The sequence below is a fragment of the Pantherophis guttatus genome, chromosome 4 (assembly GCF_059756535.1).
Source record: "Pantherophis guttatus breed Tessera chromosome 4, ASM5975653v1, whole genome shotgun sequence".
NCBI lineage: Eukaryota > Metazoa > Chordata > Lepidosauria > Squamata > Colubridae > Pantherophis > Pantherophis guttatus.
Window position 1 is genome coordinate 505049 of NC_142066.1, and position 16047 is coordinate 521095.

Sequence of the window (16047 nt, forward strand, 5' to 3'; positions counted from 1 at the left end):
GCTTGGAGGGTGGCTGGAAGGGCCCCCAAAGGAGCATTTGGGCTTCTAGGCTGAACTCTGGGCATTGTGCCCACCTGGCACCCGCCTTGTCATGCCAGCCTTCCCGGAGAAGGCCGGATCAGAGCCTGGCTGGGCGGGGGGCTTTTCTGCCAGACCCTCCCCAGGAGGGGAACCTGGAGGGGTTAATGTGTTGCAGCTGTTGCACCGGGAACAAACCGCTTGCACGGATTTAAATTTAAATCAGTAAAAAAAATTGAAATGGTTCAGCTTGCATAATAGTCCTCGGTGAGGGGGGGGGAAGCTAGCAAAAGCGGCTGGAAGAGGAAGGCGCTCTCGCCTCCCACTCGCTGGTCGGTGACGTCATGACGCCGTGCCAGAACCCTGACGGGATACCGAGCTCCTCCTCCTGGGGAAAGGGGGCGGGGCTACTGGGAGAGAAACCTGGCGGGGGCGTGTCCGGCTGCTCCGCTGCGCTAATTTAGGGGCGGGGCCGCGGAGGGAAACCGATCGCGATTGACGGGAGGCGTTTCTCCCCCCTTCTTGGAGAGCAGCCCCCCCTCCCCCCCCGTCCCGTTGCCCGGCGAGTCAGCCGGAGACGCGCGGCTGAGATCCGGCTTCGAATACGGCACAAGGGCGTCGGGAGGGTCCCTGGAGGTCTTCTAGTCCATCCCTAGGCGAAGGGACAGGCGTTCCCTTCGGGCTGCCTTGACGGTTCAGCCGGGTCCCTTGGCCGGAGATCAGTCAAGGCCAGCCGACGGGAGGGGTGGGGGGCTCGGGCCGTGGCGGGGAGGGGAGGGGGCTGTGCAGGGGGGAGGCCCCGCCGGTTCCAGCCCGCTGCCGTCGGACGGAGTGGGCGGCTCTGGGGCCGTCGAGGGCGGAGAAGCGCGGCTCTCCGGCAGAGCCCGGGGTGAGGCGCCCGAGGCTGGGTGCGCGCGTTTGGGCCACGGGCCCCGCTGACCTCCCTGGCGCTTGGCAAGGGACCCGGGGGCCGCGGGGGAGCGAGCTCCTTTCCCCTTCGGGCCGCCTTCGGAAGCGCTGCGGGTCCCCGACCGGCCGGGGGGCTTCGGCGGCCTCGGAGCTGGCTGCGCGGGGGCCGCGGGGGCGAACTCCCGGGGCTCCGCTCCGACTCTCGCGACGGCGGGGCGCGCTTGCTCCGTCCTGCGCGGTGGGCGCAAGAGAAAGCGGTGAGCTGCAGGCCGCTCTTCTCCCCGAGACGGACGGCGAGCCGGGCAGAGACGCTCCTGCCTCGTGGGAAGGCGGCGGGGGCTGCGTCCGGGAAGAGGGCCCGGGAAAGCATCGTTGAAGATATTGGACGCGGGGTGCGTGGAACTCCCTGCCACGAGGCGGCAACAGCCTTTCGTGGATGGCTGCTGGTCAGGATGAATAGCCGCCCCCCCCCACAGACATACACCCCTCCTGCCCTCCTGGAGGAGACTGAAAAGGGGGTCGCTACACTTGGGATCTGCTGGGGGGGGTGGGGGGTGGGGGGGCAGCCGCCTCCTGGTGGCCTCTCTCTTCACGCTTCCTTCCTGGGGGGCGGAGACGATCCCTAAAGAGTCTTTTGCGGAGGGGGAGGGCGCCCCAGGGCCCGAGGGAAGCTACTGCTCATTAAAATGTAGGTTTCAGTTAAAGGACCGTCTATTTTTCTTCTGATTTTGCCCTGGATAGTCTAAACCAGGGTTGTCCAACCATGGCCACACTAAGACTTCTCAACTCCGACTCTGGCTGGAGGATTCTGGGAGTTGAAGTCCACAAAACGTGGCCAGGGTTGGAGACCCCTGATCTAAAAGGAGGAAAATTAGTCTTTAATAAAAACATCAATAAAGCCACTTCTTCTAGAGGAGTAAGTTGATAAGGAATTGTGCTTGTCCACCAGTGATTCTCCTTTGACCAGGGAGAGCTGAGCTGCTGCTTCTTGGGCCACAGTCGGTGTGTCTGAGTGGGTGTGGAAACAGGCTGGAGCTCTGGATGGGGGCTGCCGCTCCCCGCCCCCCAGGGAAGGGCCCCTGCAGTCCCTGGATGCACCCCTGGTTGTGTGGGCCCCCTTGCCGAACCCTGCTTCTTGCTTGCCCTCCACGGAGCCCACCCCACCCCAGAAATCTCTTTGCAGGAAACTCTGGGAATCCCTGCTGCTCTTCTGCAGACGTGCAAAAATGTTTGAGGAACTTTGGGGCCGGGGAGAGGAAGAGGAAGAGGAGGAGGTGACAGGAGCTCCCTCAACCCAGACAAGGGACCCACCCCTGGCAGGAAGGGATCCGGCGTGGCAGAGTGTGGGAGCTGGTGAGTGGGGCTCAGGGCGAGCTGGGTGTTTGTGACCTGGAAGCGCTCTGGGTCTGGGGGGCTTCTGGGGTCTCAGTCAGGCTGGATCAAGGGGAGGATAAGATGGGGGCCGCGGGGAGGGGCAAGGAAACTGGCACTTAGGCCAGAATGGGGAGCTTGGCAAGGCCCACAGGGTCTGTGCTCACCCTAGCCGGAGGGAGGGTTTTGCCCACACAGTGCCAGGGCCAAGGAACTGCCATCCTCTGCTGATCCTTCCCCAAAATGCCTCATTCTGGTCCTGCCTTCTGCATCAGCTTCCTCTCCCCCCGCACCCCGCCATGGAAAAGCAGATCAGCCACAGCAGGGGAGGGTGGCAAGGAGGGGATGCCCTGCCCGCCTTCTTGTCTGAGGTGCCAGGAGCCAGCCCTGCTGCAGTGGGCAGCCTCCCGCCCGTGGTCCTTTGCAGGATTCAGGCTGAGCAGGTGGCCTGGAGGGGCAGTGGGGCAGAGGCTGATCCAAGGAAGCAGGTTTGGGGGCATAGCACAAGGGTCCCCCATGGACACCTCACAAAAAGCCCCTTCGGCTTCACTGTTGTCCCCAGCAGCCTCCAGCGCTTTCCCTGCATAGAAAACTCTCTCCCAGCGTGGTCTACATCACAGGGTTGTTGTTTGGGGACGGCAGCTGGGCTGGGATGTGTGGAGTGCAAAGGGGGGGGCTGCACCTTGTTTTATCAGTGGGCAGCAGGGAGAAGGGGAAGACCCTGTGTGCCACGTGTCTCTGCGTGTGAGAGAGAGAGAGCAAGTGACCCTGAGTGGGCAGGCTGGACCCTGCCCTCTGGTGTCCCTTTCCTTGAAGGTCTGTGGGCCAGGCCAGCCTCCCACTGCAGTCTCAGACATGGGGTTCCGGGGGGGGGGGGGGGAGGGCAGCAGCCAGCACTTCCTTTCCCCCATTTCCCAGCCTGACCTGGGTCTGGTTCGCCTTTCAGGCTGCCTGGGCTCCTGCCGGACCCTCTGCCATCCGTCCTTCCAGCCCTTCTACTCGGCCATCTTGGGCTGCAGCCGCTGCTCCCAGCACCCCCCTCCAGAAGGCCCAGCATGGGAAGCGGGTGAGTGGCAGGGGAGGGGCAGGGGGGGATTCTGGGGAGGGACAACTGTATGGGGTCCTCCTGCTGCAACGGGGGAGAAGACTTGGCCTGGTGGAGACAGGGGAGGTGGCAGCCCCTGGCACAGGTGCCTCCGCTGGGGGAGGGGCAGGTGACCCATTGCAGTTGGCAGGGTGGTACCTCTGCTCCTTTGGGCTCTCAGTAGAGGAAGGGAGGGGGCTTTCCTCTGCTAGGAAGGGCCAGGGGTCCCAGAGCCTTCCCCCTCTCCACCTAAGGTGAGGTTGTGCAGATTGGGCCACTTGAAGATGGATGGACCAACTCCCAGCATTCCCCAGCCAGCATTTGGAAGAATCCCCCCCCACACACACACACACAGCCGTCTCCAAGAGGCCCAGTTTGAAACCCCCTCTGAGATGATCTCCCCACCCTGTTTCCTTGCAAGGACCCCCGCCCTTCCTGGACTGCAGCAGCTGCTTCTACACAGACCCCACCCAGCCCCCCGGATACCGGATCTACAACTGGCTGTCCTGCTGCTCTCTGGAAGTAGGTCCCATGGGGGTAGGGGCAGGGGGGGGCTTAGAAGGGGGCACCAATTGCTGGGGAGGGGGCTTTGCAAACAACACGGAGGGGAGGGGGGTAACTCCGAGCCCACCGCAGCTCCGCTGTGCCCAATTCCCCAAACTGTGATGGGGCTGCCTGGCCCGAAGGAAGGGCTGTGGGGCAGCTCTCCCCTGCCTTTCTCCCTCCAGGTCCTCCACCGGCTGCATTTGGACACCCCGGCCCCCATCATGGCCCCCCGGGAGAGCCCTCCCGCTCCCAGCCTCTGCACCAGGAGACGCTGGTTCTCCAGCGAGGAGCTGCAGGCCGTCTCTGCTCTTCTGGAGCTGCCAGCAGCAGCACAAGCTGGACCCCAGGCTGACAGTGGGGCCGAGCGGGGGGGCCCTTAAGAGCCCCTGGGACGGGGACACACACACACACACACACACACACTTTCTGTTATGTGTTCAACCGTGGCAACTTTAAGACTTGTGGACTTCAACTCCCAGAAGCCAGCTATGCTGGCTGGGGAATTCTGGGAGTTGAAGTCCACAAGTCTTAAAGTTGCCACGGTTGGCCATCTGATTTGGGGAACTGAGCCGCCTCCTAGTCTTCACGGACAGAATAAAGTTAAATTTCATCCTTTCAGGTCTTTGCTCTTCTCCCAGGGAACATTCGGGCCGGACTCCCATGAGCTGGACTTTGGCCTGGCCTGGCCTGGCCCAGCCATGGGGCCGGGTCTCCCTCCCCACTATTGTGGGGGGCTCTGCCTACGGAAGGCTCTGGGGAGGGCACATCCCATTTGCAGCCATTCTGGGCCCAGCCACGTTGCAGCTCTGGTCACGCCCCCCCCCCATTCTCAGATAGCTTTGGGGGGGCCCTACCCCCCCTTCCTACTCTTCTCCCCCATGGCCCCACTGCAGATTCAAGAGCATTTAAACGTTGGGGAACCCCACAAGCGCCTGGGAATTAGCCGTGGGTCCCTGAACAGCCCCCCAAAAGTCACCCCAGGAGCTGCTCCCCCTTTAAAGTCAGATGAGGGTGAGAGAAAGACCCCCAGCTGGGGCTCCTTGCAAACCGAGGTCTCGCTGCCGCCTTCCTTCTGCCCCATGGATTCAGGACCCTCGTAAGTTGACCCCCTTTCCTGCTTGCTGGAGACCCAGGCCCCAGACCCAGGGGCTGCAACCCCCCGCCCACGTGGCCGCTATTGGCGAGGGTGGGGGGGAGGGAGTAGGTGGCCCCCTTTGGAAGGGGTGGGGGAGAAAAGAGCCGTGGGGCAAGCGGTGTCCCAGGGCCTCTTTATTCCATGGGGCCCGGAGATTACGTCCCTCTGCGGCTCCTCCGCCGGCTCTCCAGCCTGTGCAGGTGGCGCCAGGTCTTCTCCATCACGGCATCCAACAGGTGCAGCGCTTCCATCAAGGCAGCTTCTTCTGGGTCTACTCGCCGGGCTGTCGTCTCCTCCTTCCCTTGATTCTGAGGAAGAAGAGGCTGGGGCTGAGGAAGGGCTGGCCCTGCCCTTCGGAGCCCCCTCCCCCAAGATCCCTAGGGCCCGTGCCTGGCCTGCCTCAAAACCTTTATAATTTTCTCCAGGCGGCGGTGAGGATTTGGGGGGGGCAGGAAGTGTCATGTACCAATGTCTTAATCGTGGTTTGATGGGCCCCTTTTAAATTTGCAAAAGAAGCCAGCCCAGAAATTTGACCGGGAGAGAGAGAAATGCCAAGGGATTTGAGAGAGGCTCATGTGGCAGGGAGTTCCGCCAGCTAATTTTGCTTTGAATGCTGCAAGAGCTGAAGAGGCGGGAGGTTTGGGGAGCCCCTTAACTTCTTGGGGGCCTGAACTGAATCCCGCCTAAGCAAGGCTGCTCAGTTCCCCCTTTCTAGGTTGGAGGGGAGGCTCCTACTCGCACTGGGGGGCTCGGTGCAGGAAAGGCCTGGGCAAAGGCAAGGGTGCGGCTGGGGACCCTGCCCAGGACTTCTAGGCCAGGGGATGGATGCCATGGGGTTGGGGGGACACTCCTCTCCGCCAGGGCCTCACCTGCTGGGCACGAAGAAACTGTTGGAGAAAGAGGCCGATGGAGGAGACGGCAATCACGCCCAGCATGCTGATAATCAGCCAGTAGGCGTACCAGAGCAGGGCCTGGCTACTGAGGGCGAAGCCCCCGGGCATCTGGGAGGGGTCGAGGGTCTTCCCAAAGGGGGCCTCCAGACCCCCGTAGTACCAGCCGGGCCGCTGCGACCAGCCGAGGCGCCACAGAGTGCAGTTCATCAGGAGCCCCACAGCCCACCCTGCCGCTCGCCCCATGGGTGCCCACGCAGAGCCTCCAGCCGCCGGCCTCAGCCGCCTTCCGGAACCCCAGGGTGGTCACTGGGCAACGAGGGAGGCGGGCCCTCCATCTCCAGGGACCTCTGGCCTCCTGTCACTCTTGAGGGCTGCAGTGGGGGGGGCACACAGCGAGTGAGGCCGAGGGGGCCGGCTGGGAACCGCCAGCGCCTGCTCCCGCCTGAGTGACTGTGGGAACTCCAGCCCTTCTTTCCGCTTAAGCAGGGGTCTCCAACCTCGGCCATTTTAAGCCTGGAGGACTTCAACTCCCAGAGTTCCTTTGCTGGCTGGGGAATTATGGGAGTTGAAGTCCTCCAGGCATAAAGGTTGGAGACCCCTGCGCTAAAACATTTACAGGTTGTCCTCGACTCGCCACAACTGAGGCTAAAATGTGTTGCCAGGTGAGACAGTCGTTAGGTGAGTTTTGCCCAATTTTGCGACCTTTCTTGCCATAGTTGTTAAGTGAATCCCTGCAGTTGTAGAAGCTGTGAGGTGAATCCGGCTTCCCCATGGACGTTGCTTGCCGGAAGGTCGCAAAAGACCCCGGGACACTTGCGGTCGTCATAAGTGTGAGTCAGTTGTTAAGCATCTGAACTGTAATCACGTGAGCATGGGGATGCTGCAACAGTCGTGAGAAAACTGGTCGTAAGTCTTTTTTTTTTTTTACAATGTCACTAAGCGAATAGTTGTAAGTTGAGGACTGCCTTTCTGGAATCAGATGGTGGACATTTTCCTGTGTGAATTCCAGGCATCCCCCCGCTCTCTCCTGGGGTAGTTTTGGGGTTGCCGCAGGGGATGGGGCGGGGAACGGGCCCAGCTCCCCCATGGACGAGGGAAAGGGCTGAATCTGCTGTTTGGGAAAGTCTGGCCAGGGACCCTCACCAAGAGCAGCAAATGAGGCTCCCAGGCTGCTCTTGTGGTCCCTGGACAAAGGGGAGACGGGCTTTCCAAATGGGGGCCCATCTGGGCCCTTCTCTCTTCCCTCCAGGGAGGGGTCCCGTAGGGATGCCAGGGGTGCCTGGCACAGACTCATCCGAAGGGTGGGAGCGAGTGACGGTGGGCACAATAGGCAGCGGTGCCCATGCAGAGTTCCAAGAAGCCCCAAAGCAGCTGCCCTCAGGAGGGCAGGGGGATCCGGCCACAGCAGCCCTTAGAGAGATGCCCGGCCTTTGCAAGAGACGGCAGCCCCCCTCTCCCCCCCAGAAGACAGTCCTTGAAATGGAGGTCATTTTGCCACACACACACACACCTAAAACTGACCATTCCCAGCAGAAATCCCCAGATCTGGCTGGCCATTTGCCCTGCTGCTCCCCCGCATGGCAGAAGAGCTGCCATCAGCCAGCCGTTGCCCCTTCCCTGGCTCCCCAGCAACTCTCTTGCCATCCTACAGGGACTCTCAGCTGTGCAAAGAATTGCACTCTGCACATGCACAAGGGCCGTGCCCTAAATTGCCACATCTGGGAGCTGCATCAGAGGGAGGGGCTGTTGGCCCCGCTCATTTGACACCTCGGTGCTGCTCCCTGGCTCTGCTCTGGGGTCTCCATATTTTGCAGCCTCTGGGAGGCAGGACCCACCCAGCCCCCGCCCCACCCAGCACTGGCTGCCTCCCCTGCGCTGGAGGAGGGAGGGGTCTCCTGAGGGTCTGCTGGGGTGCTCCCTTCTCTCTGCCACTGGTAACACCCTCTCAAATTGCCCTCCCCATCACAGGGGCATCCTCCCCCCCCCCACATGCACACAGCTCACCCTCCTTAAATTAGGATTCCTATTGAAGGGCCAGCCGTGAACCGAAAATGGGATAATCATACATTGCTGCAACATCCTCTGCGAAGTGAAGCTCTACTTTGGGTGGGGGCACAGTGGGGCTTTAGCATCTCACAAGCTTCCCAGGAGATTCTGCCAGACCCCCCAAGTGCCACACGGGAGGCTCTGGGTGCAAACTGCTGTCTGCTTGGCTCCCAGCCACCCTCCAGGGAGGGGGGGGGTCTGCACAGAGGGTCAATAAGGAGCTTTTACCCAATTTTGGTGGGGGTGGGGGTGGGTTGGAAGAAAACAAGAGTCCCGCCTTTTTCTTCCATACTTAAAATGGTCTTTATTTTAAAGGCCAGAAAGCAGGCACAGAACGGAGCAGAGTTTCTTTGGCCAGCCCAGACAACGGGGGTCTCTGCAGGAGGGGGGGGCTGCACCCACCGAAGACACTGGTGGGGCCAGGCCTGTGCAAAATGCAGCAGCAGCAGCAGCAAAAGGGGGGAGGGGCGACCAGCCTTGTATGGGAAGGCTGGGAAGGAGGAATGCAGCTGACATTTGGGGAGGGGTGCGGGGTGGACCGAGGTTACAAGTCTGAGGGGAGGGGGAGGGGGGTCCCAAGGCACAAAGCCACAGGGAGGGTCAAATCCATTCCTTTCCCTCATTCCCAGCAAGAAGGGCTTTGGGGGTCTTCCCCCTCTTTGCGCACCCCTCCCCCAGACTCTCTGGCTCATGGGCATGGGCAGAGGGCCAGGACGGGGGGGGGGGGCAGAAGGGAGAAACGGCTTGTCCCGCCCCCGAGGGAGAGGAGAGGGAGGCCATCCGATGCCGAAATGCCTTGGAGCTCCCGGCAGAAAGTCAGAGTTCTAGAAGGAAAGAAGGAACAAAGTTTTTAATGTTATTTTTATTTATTTATATTTTATTTTATTATAATCATTTTATTTTTATTTTATTTTCTTATTGCATTTTATTTTTTTTAATTTAGGGGTCACCATCTCACTATGAAGTGAATCTGGGCAGCTTCCAAAGCCATAAATACTGACATAAAATAATTAAAAACGTCAAAGCATTGGGCAATTATGGAACAAATAAAGAAAGTTAAAACATGAAAACTAACCCCTCGCTCACACTCAGAAAGGCTGGGACTCCCAGCAAAGATGCCCCCCAGAGACCCTCCCCAGAACTGTGCATATGCAGAGGTGGACAAGACTGGATGCCGGGGACCCCCAAGTCTGACCACACTCCAGAACAAGACAAAGCAAAATGTGCAGGGGAGAAAAATGGGAATTGCTAGAGGAGCTTGCTCACTGCCCTCCCCCCTCTGCTCAATTAATGGAAATATGGGGCAATGTGGACTGCAGCAGCCCCCAAATACAGCTGGAGCAGTGCGTGGAACCAGCTGCAGTCGTCCAAGAAAATGCCTGTGCCCCACATTCCCTACAAAACCACAACATCTGGAAGCACAACTAGGAAATGCCCATAGCTCAGGTGAGGCACTCTGCATGCCCTCAGAGGGCATTTTGCACAGGCCTGGCTCAAAACAACCAGAAGGATGGTTTCAGAAACGAGGGGTTTTCCCCTAAAAGTGAGCAGCTGGGAATTTCTGAGTACCCCACAAGGAAAGGGGGGCAGCGTGTCCGGCCCCAGCTTCACTAGCCCATCGTCCCCCAGACTGACCCGCCAGCAGTGCCCAGGGGAGCCACCTCTGCCGTGGGGGCTCAGCAAAAGGGACAAGCCCCCCTCCAGCTCAGCCCCCAAATTCGGAAGCAGCATCACAGCTGCCACAGTGGGAAGAGTCCCGAGTGGGGGTGGGGACAGGAGAGGCTTGCCAAGGGAGACCGGAGAGAGCCCCCACCCCACCTGAGAAAAGCGATCAGGAGGGCACCCTCTCTGGACCCAGCCTGAAGCTTCCCCTTCCCCTTCACAAGAGGGGACTTTGTGGGCAATGTGGGCATCCCTGAAACACCCCCACCTTAAGAAAAATGGATGCCAGAGGGAAGATGGGCTGAAACACGAGGAGGAAGCAGAGAGGGGGAGAGAGAGAGACCAAGTGGAAATGGGGCCATGAAATGGCCCCCCAGCTCAGAATGAGGACCCCACAGGAGGGCGGAGGGCACAGAGTGCTCTCTGGGGTCCCCCCCCGTTTGGCACACCTGCCCCACCAGCCCAACCTCTGGAAGGAGCTCCCTGCCTTTTGCCTACCCCCAGCTGTTTCCTAACAGCTGGACAGGCCGGTTGATGCCCATCCTAAAACAGTTGCTCTCAACTCACCCCCACCCCAGCCTGAGAAAGCCTCTTCTGCTGGGAGGGTAAATTTAGAAGAAGGCAGCATCTGCCCCACCCCCCCGACCGCCTTGGCCAACCAGAAGAGGGGGCTGTGTGAAGGGGTCTGGCTCCCTCGGGGCACCCAGAGGGAGGCTGGCAACCATGGCAGCCCAGCAGCCTATCCCTGGCCTAGGAGGGGTTTCCCCCAAATGGCTTGTGGGGTGGGGTGCCCAAAGCCAGGGAAGCCTCTTCAGCCAACACAACCGGCTGCCCAGAGACTTCCATCCAGGTCAAACTACGAGGTGCTGCCGGTCAGCAGCTGCAGCCCAAGCCCCCCCTTACCTGGAGGCCCCTTGGGGCTTGTCTCCAGCCCCGGCAGCTCCCCCAGGCGCTGGAAGTCAATGCTGGCGTAGCTGTGGGGTGGTCCCGCCTGGCTGGGGCCGGTAGACGGACGCAGAGGGCGGGCCAGGTCCGGGACAGCCTCTCTAGCCAGGTCCAGGTCGATGTAGTTCAGCCCACTCTCCCTTGGGTCCGAGTCCAGTGGGGCGGTGTTCCCCTCAGCCTCGCAGTGGCAACTCGCAAATGGGGGGCCAGGCAGCACCTCAGTGGAGTTATTGGGCACTGGCACCTGACTGGCGTCTGCTGGCATCACTCGGAGCGCCAGGTTGACATAGTTGGCTCCCGAGCAAGATGCAGCTGCCTTGGCACCTCCGGGCAGGTCAGCAAACAGGCCGAGGGGGTAGCGGGCAGCCTCTTCCAGGCTCTCTGAGCTGGTGGACGAGGAGCAGGAGAGACGCCGAGGGACTGCGGGGTGCCAGGGGGCTCTGGGGCCGCGCCTGGAGGAGTGTGGCGGGGAGAAGACCGGAGGGGGGCCCAGGAGGGGCAGCAACAAGTACTCCGAGGGGGTGTCTGGGGCTGCCTGCCCAGCTGGGGACATGTTCATGTACTCGCCAGCCAGAGACTTGCTCTCCCCACCCCCCACGGCCCATTGGCCCATCCCGTCCGGGGAGCAGCTCCTGCTGGGGGACATCAGCATGTAGCCCCCGCTTTCCCGGGGGGGAGAGACGCTGCTGGGTGTCATGGGGACATAGTCCTGCTCCTCGGGGCCCAGGGCCGCTCCTGGCAGCATGGCCATGTACCCAGGGTCCGCACCATGGAGGTTCAGTCCTTCGGGGTAGCTTGCTGAAACCGCGGCAGGATTGGCGCTCTGCCTGCGGCGCAGGAGGCCGGGGGTGCCCTTGCCCAGCACTAGCGGAGGCAGAGATGCCCGCTTGACGGCCACGCCTTCTGAGGGCCACTTTGGTAGGCCGGCTCCGTCGAGGGAGGCCCGCTGGCCCATGCTGATGTAGTCTAGCTCCCCATCCACCACCATGGTGCTCAGGAGGTCGGGTGTGCTGGGGGGGCGCAGCTCCCCCGGGCTGGAGCCACCTTCGTCAGACGACATGGCACTGTAGTCACTCAAGGAGTCCGGCTTCCTGGCCACTGGCTTCTTTTGCCCTGGGGTCGCGGGGCTCCAACCCAAAGAAGGCGTCCCCCCCTCGGGGCGGCTCCTCCACAGGAAGGCCCCTTGGCCAGGGAGAGGGTTGCCCTGGGGCTGCCGGCGCGCAGGCACCAGGATGGGCGTGGAAGGCAGCGCCTGACCCCTGCCGGGGCCCCGGAAGTCTTCACTGAGGGCCTTCATGGCCTCCAGGATGGTCTCGTGCATGTTCTGGGCGACCACCAGGTCCTCCACCTGCATCCAGAGCTCCCCGGGCCCCGTGGCCGCCGAGCGCCCCACCTCCATGAAGAAGTAGTTTTCCGAGTGGCCACAGCGCCGGATGTTGAGCAGCTGCAGGACCACGGCGGCCTCGTCCGAGTTCAGCCTCACGAAACTGACCGTCCTCTCAGTCAGGCACAGCAGGTAGACGCCCGCCAGGTTCCGGGAGTGGCCCAGGCCCCGGGGGCGCAGGCTCACCTGCCAGACTTCTTTGAATGCTGGGCCGGGCTGGGCAGCCACACCGTGCCCCTCCGAGGGGGCTGTTCCTGCAAGGAGCAAAGGCTTGCATGAGAGGGGGGCCCACGGCAGGTAGACGTGGGGAGGGGGGGGTCTCTCTTAGGCTGGGGGGGGGATGAACACCCCATGTCTTCTCCATGCCCGGCCAACCCAGCCAGAGGAAGCACCAGATGGGATCCAGACTCTGCGTGGCTGCAGGAGAAAGCCTGGGGAAGGGAGCCGGAGCAGACGCCCCTCCCCCATCCAAGAAAGGGAGAAGCAACACTGTGGGGGAGGGGAGGTCAGGGGAGCAAGCAATCCCTTCCATCACCTGGAGGAAGGGGGAGGGACGGTTGCCAGGGAGACCCCAGGGCTGGATCCCTGCCTGGGAAGCAACCGAGCTGGTTCCAGGAAGCAGCAGGGCAGGGGGGAGCCGTACGGGGGCCCTAGGTGGCCCTGGGGAAGCATCTTCGCCACACGCCACACACTCTGGGAGCTGCTAGGAGACTCTGCCCTGCCCCTCCCTCCCTCCCCTCCCCTGCCCTCCCAGAATAGAACACTCTGTACTGAGCCCTACCTGTGCCTGTGTGCACATGTGCCACACACACACACACACACACACACACACCCCAGCAAGAGTGGGCGGATGGCTGCTGGCCAGGGAACCAAGATGGAAGCTGCGGCCGGCCGAGGGAGGACTCCGACTCGATGGCCAGCAGCAGCCCAGCCTCCCCTAGAGCAAAGTCCAGGTCCCGCCCGCTCCTCCCCACAGCCGGCCTGCCACTGGCAGGCCGAGCACCTGGGCCTCTTCCAAGCCTGGCCACGGAAGCAGTGCCAGTTCCTCCTCAAGAGCACGCCGGGCCTCGGTGGTGGCGCACGGCAGCAACTCGGGCACGGAGCCGACTCACCCAAAGGTCTGGAAGGGACCTTTGCTCTCCAGCCTCTGTGTGCCGAGCTTCTCCCCAGGCGGCGGCTCCACCACCGGCCAACCCAGCGCCCGAGGCAGGCAGAAAGGAAGCAAAGTGGCCCTTCGCGGTGGGGACGGGGCAGCCTTCGCTAGTATTTCTCAGACATTCCCCAAATAACTGTGTTATTCAAGGCCTCCACGGGAGGGCTTTGGGATCTCCCAAGGGGTCGGGGATCCCCAGGGGCCTCCAGTCCCACAGCTGACAACTGGATGCCCCACACTCAGGGGAGGGGCAGACGATGGGGCGAGACTGCTGGGAGGCTCCCCTGAATTATAAGCGGGGGGGGGCTTGGGGGGCCCAGGATGGGGGAAGAGACTGGCACTCCAGAGGCAGCTGGAAGAGATTCGCCCCAGACAAGCTGGAAGCTGGTGGAGGGCATGGAGGGGGGGAGAGTTTCCCAGCACTGAGGCCAGCCGGATAGTCTGGACTGGTCCCCTTGGTGAGGAAGGGCCGGGAGGGAAGCCAAGTAAAACCAGGAGCCTGATGGGGAATGATGGGCTCTGGGTTCCCATATCTGTAGCCCAACAGCCCTGGTGCTCTGCCTCATGCACTCCAACCATGCCGCAGCCACCAGTATCGGCCGGGGGGGGGGGCTCCTGGGATCATCCCTCCTCAGAGGGCCTCCAGAGGGGGCAGGAATGAGGCCGCAGTGCAACCAAGCCAGTCTGCAATAGGTGGACACTTGGGCTCAGAACCAGCTGAAGATGTGGGGAGCATCCTGGCCATGAGCACAGACCCCCTTCCAGGAGGGGAAGATCCCCATCAATCGTTTGCTTCTTCAGAAGGGATCCCCGGATGGAGCCTGGCTGGCACGGAACCTGAATCGGGTTTGGCTGAGGCTCAACCACAATGCCCCTCATTCCCGGTTGGCATGGCTAAAGCTGGGCTGGAGGGCTGATGGGTGCTGCAACCCCCGGTCTCCCCCAGAAGGCAACTCTGGCTCTTTCAACTGGCCCCCCACCCCGCTGCCCCCAGACTCACCTTTGCCTTGCAGCTCCACCATGGCCAGGTACCATGCCTGCTGCTCCTCGGCGCTCTCTGCGGCCACACCAAAGGTGCCCTCACGCCCACAGAGGACGATCAGGTGCTGGTGCCGGGCATCCGCACGCTTGTTGATGGTCAGCATGCCTTCGAGGAGGAGGGTCTTCTTGGGGCGCGAGCAGAGTCCCCCGGCCCGGAATTTCTTCTCGTTCTCATAATACTCCAGTCGGGGGGGGCCTCGCTCTCCCCCACAGCGCAGCACGAAGTAGCGACGGCGGCGGGATTTCTGCTTGCGAAGGTAGCCGCACAGGCGGACGTCGGCAAAGAGGAGGGGGTCGTTTCCAGGGTCCATGGTGGGGGAGCCAAGTGGAGGGTGAAGCCGGGGGGGCTGTCAGCCCAGGGGGGCAGCCACTCTGCATCCCTCTTGGGCAGACCAGAGCAAAAGGGCCCTGCCTTGGGGGGCAAGCAGGAAAGGCCCCTTCTGCCCAGATACCTGTCCCAAGGACCACCTGCGGCTGCCCCGAACACCAAGGGGAGGGGGCTTGGCTCTCTTCTGCCGCAGAACAGCCAGACACACACACCCCCCACCTGGCCGCTGATGCCCACTGGAGGTCTCAGGCCAAAGGATCCTTTCAGGAGTTAATTCCGGGGGGGGGGCTTGCTTGAGAAAGTCTTCCTCCAGCAGCAGAAACCTCAGCCGCCTTCCTTCTCTTCCTCCTCACATTCACGCCAGAAAATGATTCCCGTTTGTCACCAAAGCCCCCCCCCAGCTGGCCAGCAGAGTTCCAGAAGGAAAGGAAGGGCCGGGAGATCTTCTAACAAGGCCCCATCTGTGCCTCCGCTTTGCAGGGAACCTTCCCGGCTCCAAAGTCTCCTCGGTTTGCAAGAAGTCTGAGCGGAATCAAAGTCGGGGAACGGCAGGGGAGTCACGCGCAGGCGGTCCGGGGCCCTTCATCGACTTAGCAGCCGGTCACGACAAGCGGTTCCGTCTCGGGCTCCGGCGCCCGCTTTCCTTCGGCAGCTGCGCGGAGGAGCGCAAGTTCGCCTTTCCGGGGCGCGGGATCCCTGGGGAAGGCAAGGGCCGGAGGGAAAGCAGGTCAGGGGCGGCGTCTCACGGAAGTCCCCGGCAAAGAGGAAAGCAGCACCGGGGGGGGGCGGAGAGGGGCGGGGGGTCTCGGCGGCGCCCCAGCGTTGCCCCCAGAGCGGACTTGGCCAGAGTTGCCGGGCAAAAGGCAGCGGCGGCTCTCGGGCAACGGGGCCCGCTTGGCATCGCTCGGGAGGGCCCAGCCCGGGCCCTTCGCCCCCCCCGTCTGTTTCAAGGCCCTTCCGCCAAAAAAAGTGGGGGGGGAGAACGGAGCCCCCTTTGCTTTCGCCTAATCCAACCAGGCAGCCCCGCCAGCCGGTCGGGAGGAGGAGCGGAGCGGACTCCAAAGTGGCCACGGAGGCGTCGGCGTCGGGGGGGGCGTTAGGGACAGGACCCCGCGCCTCTTCGGCGCCCAAAGTCGGCCAGAGCCCGGCGGCCGTGGTGAGGGGGGCCGCTCGGCGTGGCAGGCAAGGCGGCAGCCTCTCCCTCCCCCCCGCGACTCACCCGCCCCGCCGCCTCGTGCCAAGCGGGCAGCCCTGGCTCCGGCCGCTCGGGGAGCTCGACGCCCCTGCGCGGCCGGCTGCCCCGGCGCCTCCAGCAGCGGAGGGTCCCGGCCGGGCACGCGGGAGGCGGAGGGCCGACCCGCCCAGCTCCCCCGGCCAGACTTTATACACAGCGCTGCCGCAGCCGGAGCGGGCCGCCACCGCCGCGGTCCTAGCGCCCCCGGCCTGGTGCCCTCCCCGGGACGCCAGTGGGAGTCCCCCTCCCTGCGCGGAAGGCGCCGGCCCGGCCGCAGGTCCGGAGGGGCGCGATGCGT

General features: G+C 62.8%; 3 protein-coding genes across 3 annotated transcripts; 1 reads left to right on the top strand and 2 right to left on the bottom strand.

Annotated features, from left to right (window-relative positions):
• Nucleotides 1–1196: 1196 nt before the first annotated feature.
• SAP25 (Sin3A associated protein 25) lies at nt 1197–4543 on the top strand. Its single transcript, XM_087893765.1, has 5 exons — nt 1197–1319; nt 2111–2280; nt 3245–3364; nt 3804–3904; nt 4111–4543. The coding sequence occupies exons 2-5, from the start codon at nt 2154–2156 to the stop codon at nt 4306–4308; spliced, it is 546 nt and encodes a 181-aa protein (XP_087749891.1). The 5' UTR covers nt 1197–1319; nt 2111–2153; the 3' UTR covers nt 4309–4543.
• Nucleotides 4544–5184: 641 nt separating this feature from the next.
• On the bottom strand, nt 5185–6238 carry LOC148113580 (uncharacterized). The gene is made up of 2 exons (XM_087893766.1): nt 5933–6238; nt 5185–5371 (listed from the first exon to the last, which is right to left on the bottom strand). Exons 1-2 carry the CDS (start codon nt 6197–6199, stop codon nt 5219–5221), a joined length of 420 nt encoding a protein of 139 aa, XP_087749892.1. The 5' UTR covers nt 6200–6238; the 3' UTR covers nt 5185–5218.
• A 2042-nt stretch (nt 6239–8280) lies between these two features.
• On the bottom strand, nt 8281–16047 carry LOC148113581 (insulin receptor substrate 1-like). Its single transcript, XM_087893726.1, has 4 exons — nt 15735–16047; nt 14147–15211; nt 10568–12247; nt 8281–8826 (listed from the first exon to the last, which is right to left on the bottom strand). Exons 2-4 carry the CDS (start codon nt 14496–14498, stop codon nt 8819–8821), a joined length of 2040 nt encoding a protein of 679 aa, XP_087749852.1. The 5' UTR covers nt 14499–15211; nt 15735–16047; the 3' UTR covers nt 8281–8818.

Bases quoted from the DNA above. Each gene is read 5' to 3' on its own strand.
- LOC148113580 (XM_087893766.1), bottom strand. From the start codon at position 6,199: ATGGGGCGAGCGGCAGGGTGGGCTGTGGGGCTCCTGATGAACTGCACT. The intron at 5,372-5,932 runs GTGAGGCCCTGG...CTTCTTCCTCAG, and splicing joins AGTTTCTTCGTGCCCAGCAG to AATCAAGGGAAGGAGGAGAC.
- LOC148113581 (XM_087893726.1), bottom strand. From the start codon at position 14,498: ATGGACCCTGGAAACGACCCCCTCCTCTTTGCCGACGTCCGCCTGTGC. The intron at 12,248-14,146 runs GTGAGTCTGGGG...TGCTCCTTGCAG, and splicing joins GGTGGAGCTGCAAGGCAAAG to GAACAGCCCCCTCGGAGGGG.
- SAP25 (XM_087893765.1), top strand. From the start codon at position 2,154: ATGTTTGAGGAACTTTGGGGCCGGGGAGAGGAAGAGGAAGAGGAGGAG. The intron at 3,365-3,803 runs GTGAGTGGCAGG...TTTCCTTGCAAG, and splicing joins AGGCCCAGCATGGGAAGCGG to GACCCCCGCCCTTCCTGGAC. The intron at 3,905-4,110 runs GTAGGTCCCATG...TTCTCCCTCCAG, and splicing joins TGTCCTGCTGCTCTCTGGAA to GTCCTCCACCGGCTGCATTT.